This window comes from Tiliqua scincoides, chromosome 2, assembly GCF_035046505.1.
Source record: "Tiliqua scincoides isolate rTilSci1 chromosome 2, rTilSci1.hap2, whole genome shotgun sequence".
Taxonomy (NCBI): domain Eukaryota; kingdom Metazoa; phylum Chordata; class Lepidosauria; order Squamata; family Scincidae; genus Tiliqua; species Tiliqua scincoides.
Genome location: NC_089822.1, coordinates 174,484,923 through 174,500,332, shown reverse-complemented (window position 1 = coordinate 174,500,332; position 15,410 = coordinate 174,484,923). Strand labels below are relative to the sequence as shown.

Sequence of the window (15,410 nt, the reverse complement as noted above, 5' to 3'; positions counted from 1 at the left end):
AGGGCATTTTAATTTTAAAACAGGCTGATGGCAAAGTTCTCTGTTTCCTCCATCATGTATCCTGTGTGTCTTGAAAAGTGGTTAAAACTAGCATGGTACTTGGTGCGAACTGTGTTCCAATATCATGTTCTTCACTCCTTTCCTAGGACTCTTCACGGCAATGATATTTCCAGTGTCCCTGAAGGGTCTTTCAACGATCTTGTGTCACTTTCCCACCTGTGAGTATTGTAATACTCAATCAACTAATGATACTGTACAAATCATTTTGCTAAGTAGGATTTGTACAGCTGTTTTACACTGCAGTCATGTATATATGTATTATTGTTGTGCATTTTGTACCTTCACAGCAAATTTGAAGGCCATCTTCATGGATGATCTTTTAAAACATTAATCAGTTGTGGAAGACAAATGATATATTACAGTGATGTTGAACTTTAGAAAAATTTCAAATATCTTATGTCAGATTTAAATGCAGATAATTCAGAAAACATAAAACCAAAATCCAGCAGGATTGCAAATTAGTTGCATGGTCTTATCAGCGTTTATGTTTGGAATTGTTACATTCCAATCGATCTCTCCCAGGAGCAGTTTTCAATGTATTTTTCACCCACGTGGCAGGGCGTTTCCCTCACCCACTTCTCCCCCTTGCTGTGGAGAAGACATTAACCAGGCTGTATCACAAAATGGTCTGTGATAAAGTTTGCAGAAGAAAGCAGACAAGAGGAGAGACAAGATTAAAGCCACCTATGGTCAACCATTGCTGAATTGTTAAAACCACCAAGTTACGTTTTATTTCCCAACATGCTGCTTAAAGACCCAGGCAAATTAAAAGTAAGAAATCATTAGGGTCCAGTGGTATGCACTTACAGGTTCTTTAAAAACTCAAATGATTAAAGCTACAGTCTGCACTTATCTGGGAATAAGGGCACAATCCTATCCTGTGCTGGAACAGGTAAGCCAAGAGGATAGGGGCCATAAGTGAATCAGCCAGAGGCAAGGGAAACATTTCCCCTTACCTCTGGGTAAGGATTACTGACCCCTATGGGTCTCCTTGGACTTTCTCCACCTCTTGAGGAGAGTGGAGCTGGATTGCACCCAAGTCAAGGGCTGGATTGCGCCCTAAGTCCTATTGAATTCAGTGGTCTTCTAAGTAGGCATGCATAGGATTGCATTATAAGTTTCTCAGGCAGGCTTCAACTTAGATTTGAAGGCAAAGGAAAATGCAAACAATTCCAAAATTTCTGATCCAAATAAATTATCTTCAAAATTATTGCCATAATCACTGCTACCTTCTAATAGCCTCTTCCAGGAATCACAAAACAGAAGGAAGGATTGCCCGGTAACAAACTTGGAAATCGTCTTTGGAGCAGATTTTTTAATGCAGTATCTAAGAGCTTTCTGTAACCTCAACTTTTAATTAGCGCTTTCACCTTCATTCAACCTCCACACCAAATAATGAGTGTAGAATATAGAATTGAATGTAATAAATGTAGAATGTAGAATTATTCCTTCGTTCTGGAATAATATATTCTGGGTCAATTAATTATCTTGGCTTTGGGTGGTACTAACACCTTTGCTTTTCAGAGTAAATTGCCATGCAAGGTTTCAAGTCATATAAATAAGTTTGGGTATTCTTCAAATTTATGCTAAGTGGAAATGGTTTTGCTCCTCATGGTAGATTGTTCACCTTAAGAAATTGCACTTATGTTTTTAGAGCAATAGAAGCAACGGAATAAACAAGTTCACAAGTATATGCAACCAACCATATAAAGCACACCTAATTCAAATATATTTTTTTCTTTTATTCAGTTTGAAGCCAGCATCATCCAGAAATGCTCAAGACAGATCACAATATGTTAAAGTCATAGAACCTATTGCCATTTTTAAAACCATCAAACAGAGCCAATGCATACATTGTTTACTGCCTTATAGTTTTTGGCTGCTTTCCAATTCCTTCATAGATTCTTAAGATTTCATTCAGCACTTAGTGACAAAGCAGAATCTCATCTCCATGTCATGTGGAATCCAGGGTATTATAAAAGCTTTCTGCATGGCATCATGGTCAGAACTACAAGAAGAACCTGTAATTCCCTGCTCCTGCTTCTCCTCTTGTTCTTCTTTCTTTAGAAACTGGGGCAGACAGATTTTTTTTAATTGAATACAATATCTTTATTATGCTTTCATATTTCCTGATAACATCACTCCTGGCTCACTCACTGTTTGTTGCACAATAAGTTGTACCCTAAATCCCATTAGAGAGAGTTCTTGGAGCTAAAGCAGAAATCGTTTGTCTGTTTGAATAGAAAATTGACAGCCCAATCCTAACCAACGTTCCCGCGCTGTTGCAGCCACAATGCAAACCTGAAGTAAGGAAGCAAACATTCCCTTATTTTGAGGAGGCCTCTGTGACCTCCCCTCCCAAATGCAGTGCACTCCTCATTGCCGTGGTTGCATTGGCATAGAAAGCTAGTTGGATTGGGCTGTAAGTGGCTATATTGTACTAGCTACATTAAGGACCTTGGGCATGGATTGCACACTCCAATTGATGGTGAAAACTAAAGTGATTGATTTGAGATGCAGCTTATCCCTAGATACAGTGTGCTGTTTTCAGTTTAATGCCAGCACTTACCTCAACATGAGAGGGTGGGTGTCCAGATGCAAAGGTGCTCTAGTATTTTTAAAATTTGTGAAGATGAGAGAAGTTCCTCAGTTGAATTTTTTTTTTTTACACTCTGTGATAAGCTGCAACTGCCAAAACTCCAGAGAAAGGAAGAAAGATGAGGGGATAGATGAAGTAGACTTTCCTGAGTGGGAAGGCTAAACCTTAAGAATGCATAGGGGAGAAGGACACTTTGCAAGGACAAAAGGAATTATGGTAAGGTTTCTGGGAATAGAATGTATGAATGTGGAAGGAATGTTTCAGAAAAGTACATTTGGTGGTGGTAAAAGTTGAAGATAATGTCATTTTCTGCCTCTTGATCATTTGGAATTTTTGGTATATGGCTCTTGCTCTTAAAGACCAAACCTGTGTGTTTTACTCAGAAGTGAATCCCACTGATTTCAATGAAAATTACAAATAAGCAAGCAGAGAACTGTAGTCTCAGGAATTTTTGCAACCCTGGTATTATTTCCATGTTGAAAGTGATAAATGAATACACTTTAAATTCTCTTATTCCTTTAAATCATTCTATTTCACTGTTGGTATCCTGGATTTAATGCAAATTAATGGTGTGTGTGTGTGTGTGTGTGTGTGTGTGTGTGTGTGTGTGTGTGTGTGTGTGTGTGTGTGTGTCTGCCAGCCAGTTCACGGATAGTACATCAAAGTGTTTTTAGTTAGTAAGGATTGGGAAATATGGTATATTTGGCCCCTTTAAGGAAACATTGCTGTTGCCTTTACTTAATTTTGATGGATGAACCCCTGCCGGTAATTCAACTCATGAACTCTCAGCATGAATTTGTCTAGGCAGAGTTATTTAATCAGTCACGTCTGTGAAATTATATCAACAACATTAGTGGAATTTCATATGTCAGTATTTTGTCTGCATTTTTTTCCAAAGCATTTTTGAGCCTGGACTCTATTTTCAGAAATTATTTGTGTTATCTCCAACAGAAAATGTCAACATCCAAAATCAATTTTTGATCACTTTTCTGTGTAAATAGTTTCCTAACTTTCTCTCTGGGAGCCAAAGCCAGCATAATGTTTTTCTTCTGCAAGAATCATTGCTAAGTATTCCTGTGAAGTGCAAGCATTATGTTGGAACCAGTCTAAGACATATAGATTGTTGTCAAAAAGCATTCCTTCAGAACTTTGTATACTAATAAATTACAATTTAAGTTGTAAATGGTGGACTGTCTTAGAAAATATACTTTCATGAAGCTTCAAGTTGTGTCTTATAATTAGGCACCCATTTCCTGTTAACAGATCCCAAATAAGTAACTCCCTTAACAGCATAATCCTATGCATTTCTGCTCTGAAATAGGACTTATTCAACACCATGAGACAACTCTTATGTAAGTTTGTATAAGGTTACAGCCTGTGTCTAATTAGAAGTTAAAGAGAATGTATAGAATCACCATACTAAATGCATCAATCAAGCACAGTACCATGTAAATCTACATCAGCCAAGAAGAAATGAATTGATCCAAGACAAATATTTTATGGAGGTAGTAACATATCATTCAGTAAGAAGTATTATTTCTTTAAATATAATTCCTTTTACAAACCTTGGTAGAAAAAATTATTCTTTTAAAACAAAGAAACCATTTTTTAAATGAGCAGGCTACATAATTCATTACTTGATAGAATGACCATAATTCAAAGCATTTACTTTTCATCTGCCTAATCTACCGATATGGGGAATTATTAGTCTGAAACATGTCAGCTTATTCACTAGATACTAATTGTTTTAGTATGAAACAAAATCCTGGAAATAGGATGAATTTCCCATGAAGGACAAAAACCAAAGTATTGGTCAAAAGGAATAAGAAAATGCTGAATATGTCTCATGTTTAAGGCCAGTCTCCTTCAGAGAAAGAACTGACAATTTACAATGTGTGAGGATAAAGAGAAAAAGATAATGAATGAATTTGTGAAAAAATAAAATGACATTTTGAGGCAGTGATTTTCTCACTCTGCTTCCCAGTACTCTTCTTCACGGTGTCCATGCATTCACCTTTATGAGACCTAGTCCCCCTTCAGAAAATTCTACCATTCTAGCAAGAATTTTGTAGTAGCCACATCCCCAAACCCCCATATACTAGCATCACTCAGGAAGAATACATAGGGCGAAGAGTCCTCTTGATATCCCAGATGTACAGAACTGAAGAGTAGAATGTAGTTGGGGCTGCTTTGAAGGAGCCCAGTTATAGGATTGCATGGAGGAATCAAATCTCATTGCCCCTTTTCTGATCTACTTGCATGGGTTGCAAGTAACAGAGAAACTTGATTTTTCTACTTTTAAAGATGGTCAATCCCACTTCTCCATAGCAATTAGGTAAGAGCTTGAATTGAAAGCAGTAAGGCAACTGACCTGGAGGAGGATGGACAAAAGGAATTGCCGCTTAGACTGAAACTGTCCAGATGGCATCGCAGAAATCAATATTGGAGACTAATGTAACCTATTGATCATCATACAGTTTTTCTTTTAATCACATCTGCCTGAAAGTTTAAGCATGTAAACATTTTTGTAAACTAAATCAAATGATTTTTAAAGGTTACCTGAATAACTCTGTGGGTTATGTTGTTTTTTTTCAATTCTCCCTAGAGCACTTGGTACCAATCCTTTGCACTGTGACTGCAGTCTGCGTTGGCTTTCTGAGTGGGTGAAGGCTGGGTACAAGGAACCAGGGATTGCACGATGCAGCAGTCCAGATGACATGGCAGATAGGCTGCTGCTAACAACACCAACTCACCACTTCCAGTGCAAAGGTAAGTATAAGTGTACAATTGCTCTCTGTTGCATATCATGCAAGTTGTTGGTGAACTCGTATCTCTTTCACTTCATACGCAGGCATGAACACTGATGAGTGTCATTTATCCCTAGCACATGTGGCATAATGGCTCTGTTAGGACACAACCTGTGAGCCTTCAGTCACATCAGTTTTTGGTGTAACTATACACTTTTTCCTATCTACAGGAAACACTTTTTAATGGCAAGTTTGTCACACATAAGACAAAGGATGTTATTTCACTCACCCTGGTGAACATCACTTTTTTTAATGACATGGAATTGTGTGTGCGATCCTGTTAAATATGACAGTATGTGAGAGAAAGTACTTCAGTCTGTAGTCTTTGTCAATAATTACTTTAACTGGGATGCTCAAAGACAGACTGACTTTTTAATCTGAAGAACTAAAGATGCTGCCTAGCCAAACTATTCATTTTCCGCCAGTCATGTGTATTGGTATTATTTCCCATTTAATTGGCCCGAAGAAAATATTTGCTTCTCTGGTAAAGAAAAAAAAAAAACCCCTTTGAGCAAACGGATATGCCTTTCCCACCATTCATCATTGAAGTCCATATTTTTAATGCAAAGAATGGCTTCTTAATTATGTGAAATTCAGTTGTAAAAGTAACGGTGTGACTTGAAGGATTCAACAAAATTTTCACTCTTTTATTATTTGAACATTTTTATACAAAAGAAGTTGCTGTGCATTGTTTTTCTAACAAAAACCTTGTTGTTCCTGAAAGAAAATTGAAAGTTACCGAGAGCCCAGTCCTGTGGTCCGCGTCGCACCTCTGCGGTGCAGACTACAGTCGCAAACGTGCCATAAGGCACATTTGCAGGGCTTACCACCGGGCTCACTGGCGTTGCTAGGTGATGCGGGGGTGCGGGCCGCACCAGGTGATGCGCCAGGGAGGTGACGCGCCCTGGGGGAAGGACGTGATAACATCGCGGGGTTAAGAGCTACCATGTCATGCCATAAACCATTGGATGCAGAATGGCCAGTGGAGTGCAGTGCGAAAAACAGAGTTGAAATAGCCCTTTTCGTTCAAAAGTTATGGCCAAAAAACCGGAAAGAAAAAATGCATGGAGCCCTATGGAAGGTGAAAGTGAGCCATATTGTGCGTTTACTCGCGAGTAAGCGTACTTGCCATAGTCCGTCAGAAAGGGCAGGCTGAGAGGAATCTAACGACAGCAGAATGGTCCCGATCCAATGAATGCAGCCCCCCAAAAACACCCGAGAAGCTCCCCCCTCCCAGCTGCGAGTCTGAACCTGAAACGAAGTGACGTGGCCGCGTTTACTCGCGAGTAGTCGGACTTACCTTAGTCAAGGCAGGCTGAGAGGCTCCAAGGACGTCAGAATGGTCCTCATCCAATGACTGCAGCCTCCCAAAACACTGGAGAAGGAGGTTCCTCCCTCCCAGTCTATGGAGCCCTATGGAAAGCAAAGCAGCCTCACAGTCGTGTTTACTCGCGAGTAGGCAGACGTGCCTTGGCTGGTGGTCAGGCCAGGCAAAGGGGAATGTGAGGACATCAGAAGGGTCCTAATCCAATGGAGCTGCTCCAGAAGGCAGCGTTCCCCCCCCCCAAAAAAAAGGAAAAAAAAGAGGCTTCAGCTGGTAAGGGGAAAGTTTTCTATTTTGCACTTGCAAAGCCAGGTGGGTCTTTATCTTGATGTGCCTGAAATAGAAGAACTTTAAACTGGGCACTGGGGAGGGCTGGAAATCTCACTGATTCTTTTTGGGGGGTTGTTATTGCAGGCAGACTACAGAATAAACCCCATTGACCACTATGGGACTTACTTCAGAGTAGACATGCATAGGATTGGGATCACAGGCTGCAATCCTATCCACACTTTCCTGAGAATAAGCCCCATTAACCACAATGGGACTTACTTCGGAGTAGATTCACTTGGTGGAACAGGACTGGCTCCCCCTTATTTAATTATTTTATTTTAATTTAGTTATTTATCATTATTTTAATTTGCTTGATGATGTCACTTCTGGCCATGACATCACTTCCAATGGGTCCTGGACAGATTGTCATTCTAAAATGTGAGTTCCAGTGCTAAAAGTTTAAGAACTGCTACAATAAGGTGTTAGTAAGCTGACACGGTGTGTGTGTGAGACTCTACAAGTTTTCAAAATCACTAAAATCAGAATTTGGAAGAATAAGACCATCATGTTATATATCAGTCAATGTGTAATTTCATGCAGAATGTAATGAAACAATCCACACTGAAATATCTGTATTCTAACAAAAGGTACAGCCAAAAAAACGGTGGGGGCGGGGCAAAGTTGACGCGCAGGCCTCCTGCACCAGGTGACGCGAATCCTAGTGACGCCACTGGCCGGGCTCCCACCAGAGATGGCTCAGCTCCGGCTGGCACAGAGCCACTGCCCGGTGGGTGCCCGTGTTCCACAGCTCGATGGTGCCTGCAACCACTGGGCTGCGGAACGGGGAATGGGGACATTCCTGGGGCATGGGGGTGGCGTTCCGGGGAGGGGGGAGGCATGGTTGGGGGCAGGCGTGGTCGGGGGCGCTCCCGGGGGCGGGGGAGAGACGAGTCTGCGGAGCTGAGCTCCGCAGGATCCAGAGCGCTCGGGTAGGGCTGCTTGCCCTACACGAGTGCCTTCACTTTAGCGGCGATGAAACAGTCACCGCTAAAGTGAGTAGTCCCATTGCGGGACTGCTTCCCTTACTCGGAACGTGGAGCCTCCCATGGTAGAGGGAGGAGGAGGAGCCTCCCGAGTAGTGCGTGGAGGCTCTGGATCTGGCAGGAGCCCTTTGTGAAGCCACCGGGTCCCGCAGCTCCAGGCAGCTCAGGATTGGGCTGCCCATCTCCCAACCTTTGAATACTTCTGGTTTCCATTTTGGCTCCCTTATGTGTCTATAAGCTGTCTCAGCATCCACCAGTAATTTGTGAATGGCCACAATAGACCATAATTGTGCCCAGTGAATAACCTCCTGCCTTTTAGACAGTTTATTCAGGTGAAACATATGTTTTCCAAACAGTACAGTTTTCTGTTACAAGCTATAAGACAGTCTTCTATATGTGGATAAATGTGTGGGGTCTCTGCATATGTTTGTTTTAATGTATTTGCATTTTTTAAATTACTGTTTACATTTTCAGCCTTTTTATAGCTGCTGGGGAGGATTAAAGAAATGACACTGAATGTTGAAAAGAAACAGCCTACCATCTGTAAATAGGAAACATGAATTGAAAATTGTGTTATGGAAAATACATTTGTATGAGCGTTAGACTGTGATGACGTTATTGATGATGACGACTGTCATGAATATGTGCAGTTCAGGCCTAGTAGCATTGCAAAGCCTGAACCAAAGTAACCCAGTAACTTAGAATGGCTTGAATCCTAGCTGAAAGGTATTTACAACTCATGGAAGGTGATAAATGTAGCACCTCAGTAGCCGGAGAGGCGCCCAGGAATTCCCAGTGGGGAGGGAGAGAACTAAGAGAACTAGCATCCAGCCCCACTTCGAGAAGATTCTGTCCCCAAGAGTTCTGATTGGGCAGTTTGAAATGAGTAGAGAGTCACACCATCCTCTTGGCTTGAGAAGTATAAAAAACAAAGCCCAAAGGGGTGTCTTGCCCTTTGTCTTCGTCTTGGTCTTTGTCTTTTGGCGAGGGTGCACATCTTTCCCAGCCAGGACCTCATAGGTAACTGAGAGCTGAAAGATCTACAAAAGAAGCTGACCCAGGTGAGAGTTAGGAAATAACAGAGATAGCCAGTTAGCTTTGTTGTTTTATGCTGATATGTTTCCCAGAAGTTTTTATGCCTCTAGCATTTGCTGCCTTTTGTAACTTTTTGTAACCTATGTACTTAATAAAGTAAAAATCCTTTTACCATGTTGGTTCATTGTCTGTTGGGGACAAAGGTTCAGAATCCTGCCTAGCCGTTCAGCAAGCTACCAAAAATCCTCATTGTGGACTAGAAACTTGAGGACTGAGACTTTAAGTAAAGAAAGTGCTCAGTGCCTACAAGGGATATAGTTAAGCGTAGAGGGTTTCCCTGGACTGAGACACTGGCTCTTACAGGGTGGTGGCAGTACTACCGAACAGGGATCTTTGAGGGCTCTAGGGTTCAGAACCAACAACTCTGAGCACCCCAAAACCCTGGGAGTGAGTTCAAGTATACGACAACGATGAAATGGCATTTATTATACGTCCCTTTATTTGCCTCCCCAGAAGTGGTTTCTTCAGGCTCCGAGTCCCCGTAATAGTGGTTTCAGATAAAAGGATCCCGGAAGGAGTGAACTGAAGTCCAGTGATAAATGCGTAGAATATCTTGTCGCTTCTCTGATTTCCCTTCTGCATATACTTTCACCTAAATGGAAGCAAGTGGCAAGCAGGATGCTTCCTTTTAGCCTAGGGGCCACTTGGCTCACTGAGAGATTGCATCTGATCTGTCCCTCTTTCTGCCAGAGTTCATTGTCGGCAGGAGAGCAGCACATATGTGCAGTCTTTCAGTTTTTGCTCTCCCCAACCTTTTCTAAATGAATACCTTTTTCACCATATTTGGAAGTTTCACTGAATGTGCAGACAATATCATAGGTGTAAAGATGTTTGTATACACACACTTTGTCTGCAGATGGTCCATTTTCTGCATTCCTAGTTCAGACAGGGCCATGTTCTTTACTATTAGGTTCTTCATGGCTTACAAGAATTTATGAAGAGGTTGAAATGCACCGGTCCCAGGACAGATCCTTGGGGCACACCACTTTTCACCTCTCTCCGTTGTGAAAATTGCCCATTGACACCCACTCTCTGTTTTCTGGTCTTCAACCAGTTCTCAATCCATGAGAGGACCTGTCCTCTAATTCCCTGTGGAGTTTTTTTAGTAGCCTTTGGTGAGGGACCGCTGAAAAAATTCCATAGTCAGGGAATTAGAGGGCAGGTCCCTCTAATCAGAAGTGATTGTGAGGAGCTCCAGAAGGATCTCTCCAAACTGGCAGAATGGGCAGCAAAATGGCAGATGCGTTTCAATGTAAGTAAGTGTAAAAAGTAAGTGTAAAGTCATGCACATTGGGGCAAAAAATCAAAACTTTAGATATAGGCTGATGGGTTCTGAGCTGTCTGTGACAGAACAGGAGAGAGATCTTGGGGTGGTGGTGGACAGGTCAATGAAAGTGTCAACCCAATGTGCGGTGGCAGTGAAGAAGGCCAATTCTATGCTTGGGATCATTAGAAAAGGTATTGAGAACAAAACGGCTAATATTATAATGCCGTTGTACAAATCGATGGTAAGGCCACACCGGGAGTATTGTGTCCAGTTCTAGTCGCTGCATCTCAAAAAAGACATAGTAGAAATGGAAAAGGTGCAAAAGAGAGTGACTGAGATGATTACTGGACTGGGGCACCTTCCTTATAAGGAAAGGCTACGACCTTTGGGCCTCTTCAGCCTAGAAAAGAGGTGCCTGAGGGGGGACATGATTGAAACATACACAATTATGCATGGGAAGGATAAAGTGGATAGAGAGATGCTCTTTACACTCTCACATAACACCAGAACCAGGGGACATCCACTAAAATTGAGTGTTGAGAGAGTTAGAACAGACCAAAGAAAATATTTCTTTACTCAGCGTGTGGTTGGTCTGTGGAACTCCTTGCCACAGGATGTGGTGATGGCGACTGGCCTGGATGCCTTTAAAAGAGGATTGGACAAGTTTCTGGAGGAAAAATCCATTATGGGTTACAAGGCATGATGCGTATGTGCAACCTCCTGATTTTAGAAATGGTCTATGTCAGATGCAAGGGAGGGCACCAGGATGAGGTCTCTTGTTATCTGGTGTGCTCCCTGGGGCATTTGGTGGGCCACTGTGAGATGCAGGAAGTTGGACTAGATGGGCCTATGGCCTGATGCAGTGGGGCTGTTCTTATATTCTTATGTAAGAATAGTGTTTCACTTTTTTCATTGTGCTGTGCCCACCTATGTACTTTACTCAATGGCTTTACTAAATTCAGATTTATATTTAAATCTTACCATTAAACCGATTGCCCCTTCCTTGCAGTTAAAAATTAGCCACAAGGAAGACAAAGGCTAGAAATTAACCACAAGAAAGGAAATGAAAATTAGGGATGAAGATGTATTTCTGATTTGGTCATTATTAAGTGAAATGCATTCATACCACTAATGTACACATTGATCATGTTTGCAGAAAACAGTTTCTCTTTCTGCTGGTTGCAACCTGCATGCACCAAAAAAAAAAATAATAATCCCCTTGACAAATGAGGAAAGTCTCCAATTACTATAGTTTAACTGTTGTGTTCATTACATGGATAGCGTGGTGCAATGAATCCATCTTAAGAAATGCTTCGTTGTAGTTTAGTAAGGTTCTACAGAAGTAGTTTTTGTCCCCCTACTGCGTCCGCACTAATTTGTGCGTAAACCATAGTGCCACCCAGTACAATTCACCTGAAACTCTTTAAGATAAAGAAGGAGAATATACCCTTGTAACATCAACAAATGTTGTATCTGAGAATAACTGGAACTTTAGACACCGATTTTTCAGCTGTACTCTTTTCATATTTCAGGGCCTGTGGATATCAATATTGTGTCCAAGTGTAACCCTTGCCTATCCAACCCGTGTAAAAAGAATGGAACCTGCACCAATGATCCAGTGGATTTTTACCGATGCACATGTCCATTTGGCTACAAGGTATGTTTACAATCAGACTACACTACTGAATGAAATCCCAAGTGGCCTGTTGACTCTTTAAAGCCCCAATCCTATCCCTTGCCAGCCATGCCAATGCAGCAGCAGCAAAAAGGTGTGCACTGCATCCAGCAGTGAGGGAGGGAGGCAAACAGGAGGTAAGTGTAAAATATTCATACTTATCTCCATGTAAGCCCTGGGGCTGCCTGTGGGTCTCCTCAAACATATGCCACTTCCTTTGGTTTGAAGGAGGCTTGCAATGGAGGGCATAGGATCCCCTTCCACCTCCTCTCCACCCAGTTCTCCCCTCTTTCCACCAAGTTATACCCCTAGTGCTTCCACTTGCCGCCCACCCCCACACCCTTGATTGACCTACCAGGTGCAGCAGGCATGACTAGGCCTAGTGGCAAAGCTGCAGGACTGATGCCTCTTGTGGTAGCACTCACAGAGTGGCCGCTGACAGAGCACTGCACACACCATCAACAGCCATTTTACAGCAGTGGAAGTCTCTTGCACTGTTGTAAACTCCTCCTCCCAACAACTCGATCCAGGGTAGGTAGGATTAAGTTCACAGTGAGAAATATACGTTGGTGCCACACACTGGCAATGTATATCCATTCCAATAATTTTCTTGCATGAGTACAGAGTTATCCCAAGGGAGAAAAGAGACTTTCTGGTCTCTCTCTTGTATGCAGCAGTGCCCAATCAGAAAAGCTAATATCCAGACGTGAGGAATACCAACAAATTTGAGGATGCCCAAATTTTCTATCATAGTCCTGATGCATGTGCATTTGCTCAGTTGCTGTTGCACCTGAAAGTGACTAATAACATTCTATAAGATAGATGGAACTGACCTAGGTCGTCATGAGAGCAGAGGAAAGAACAATAGCCAAGTACAAGAGCAGCTTGTGCGAGGGAGGCCCACAGTAAGCTCTCCCCCCCCCCCACAAAAAAGAAAATGAAAAAATCCATACATCTTTGCCATAAATTTGTGGTTCAAATGTAATCTGTATGAAAGAAACACTTTCTTTGCACCAAGCTGTTCTCCACCAGAGTGCCATGCTAATTCAGTAACAATACCTTGCTTCCTTCTCATCAGCTAGCACCAAACACGTCCGTCCATCTGGAAGCTATTTCCTTTACCTTGATAAATTATCCTAAGTCTGCCCTCTCTGCAGTTGTTATTCCTTGTTTGATGTAGACGTGGAAAAATCTTGTGTGGAGGAGTTTGTTGCTACAGTGGTGGGATGGGAGGCACCCTAAATCCAAGTATGAACTTGGGCAAGGGAGCTGAAGGAGTTGAACTGATCGCTCAGCAGTAGAAGTCAAAAGATGTTTTACTTATCTGGCACTTACATAGTTCATAACCATATGAGCAGCAGGCACTCAGCCATATGTGTTAACACAGATGAAAGCAGTCACTGATACAAAAGAAAATGGAGTATTGAAGTAATTCAGAAGAATCTAGTGGATAGAATCCTAGACATGGATAAACAGGTTCAAATTTAGCCAAGCCATGCAAGGCCTGGGGGATATCTGAATGGGAATGTCTCCTGTTCCCCAATTCATTCTCTACAGTGCAATTCTATGCATGTCTGCTCAGAAATTGTGTATGTATAGGATTGCAGCCTTAGAGCCCAATCCTGAGCTTGCACAGCCAGTGCTCCACCGGCTGTGAGTGTCACAAAGCACGTTAAAGCACGTTCGTGGCCCTCAGTGTCAGTCCAGTGCCAGCGCTAGTTCAGCACCGTCCAGCACTAGGCTAGCACATGTGGGTCACTGATGCTGACAGCTTGGTGATCATGTGGACCGCCAAGGCGGTAGAGAAGTGAGTGGAGGAAGGCAGGGAGAAGGTGTTCTTGGGTGGGGGGAGGTGAAGAGAGGATGGGGAGATGGCAGGGAGGAGCTCAGGATTGGGCTGCCTGTGCCTAATCAATCCACCACAAACTCTTGTGTGAGCATACATGTACTATTATTAAGAATATTTACAGCTAAAAGTACAGGTGAAGCCTGCTTATCTGCAGATTTTTCATCTGTGGATCTGGCTCAGCGTGGGTCCCGTGGACCCGTGTCGGACCAGACTCTTCCCCACCTGAACCAAAGCCCCTAGAGCAGTGGTTCTCACATGTTTAGCACCGGGACCCACTTTTTAGAATGAGAATCCGTCAGGACCCTCTGGAAGTAATGTCATGACCAGATGTGACATTATCAAGCAGGAAAATTTTTAACAATCCTAGGCTACAAGGTTACCCACACTTACCCAGGAGTAAGTCCCATTTACTGTCATTGCTAAAAGCATTAAATAGTAGCTTGTTAAAAGTACAGGTCTGTAACATTTCCCCAAATGCAGTTGCGTACCATGGTAGCATCAAGTCTAATCTATTAAAAATAAAATATTTAAATGAATGGGGACCCATCTGAAATTGGCTCGTGACCCACCTAGTGGGTCCTGACCCACAGTTTGAGAAACACTACCCCAGAGAACTTCTCCAGGCCTCAGAATGCCTTCAAAGGCATAAAAACATCATTTCTGGTTTTCAAGGGAAACCTGAATTTGTGTGGGGGGGGGGGTGTCTCTACAGGCCATTCTGAAACCCACAGAGGATGCAGGCAGATGCCGATGGCCTCTGCAGGCTTCAGAAATTCCTCTGGAGGGGACTGGAGCACAGCTCTAGTCCTTTTCAGAGGGTTTAAGGGGCCAAAGATCGTGGATTTGTTTATCTGCTATTTTTTTATATCCACGGGGAGTCTGAGAACAGATTCCCCACAGATACTAAGGCCCCACTTGTAAATAAATGAAAGGTTACCTGCCCCCTTAAAGGCTCTCAGTTTTAAAAGCTGCAGAAGAAATGCCAGCAAACAGCCACTACAAAGGTTGCGTGGGGAATAGGGGCATTTGCTTAGTGACTTTGAGTGCAGACCTACGTGATCTTTTGAAGATAGGTAAGGGAAGTTTGTAACCATATAAGACTGTATTATAAATGGGTCAGACCATTAGACCATCTGGTCCAATACTGTCTTCCCTGACTTGTAGCAACTCTCTAAGGTCTATGAAGTGGAAGGCTTCCCCAGCCCCACTGTTTGAGATACTTTATCTGGTAATGCCCTTGAGCCATATACCTTATGCATACAAAATATGTGGTGTCCCTCTATCACTGAAACATGGCCATTTCCTATGCATAGTAAAATACTTTATGTCCTACACGTGGTATTGACATATAATGATAAATAGTTGGAGGCTTTCATCATTCAAAGGCATACCAAGCTGGGACTGGCTCACTGTGCTCCCTG

General features: G+C 42.5%; 1 protein-coding gene across 1 annotated transcript in view; it reads left to right on the top strand.

The window, feature by feature from the left end:
* Positions 1-15,410, top strand: part of SLIT3 (slit guidance ligand 3) — a 534,848-nt gene that overhangs the window by 430,491 nt on the left and 88,947 nt on the right. The window contains exons 24-26 of the mRNA XM_066612910.1: positions 147-218; positions 5,265-5,428; positions 11,998-12,122. Of these exons, the coding sequence (XP_066469007.1) occupies positions 147-218; positions 5,265-5,428; positions 11,998-12,122 (361 nt within the window). The remainder of the gene's footprint in view (positions 1-146; positions 219-5,264; positions 5,429-11,997; positions 12,123-15,410) is intronic.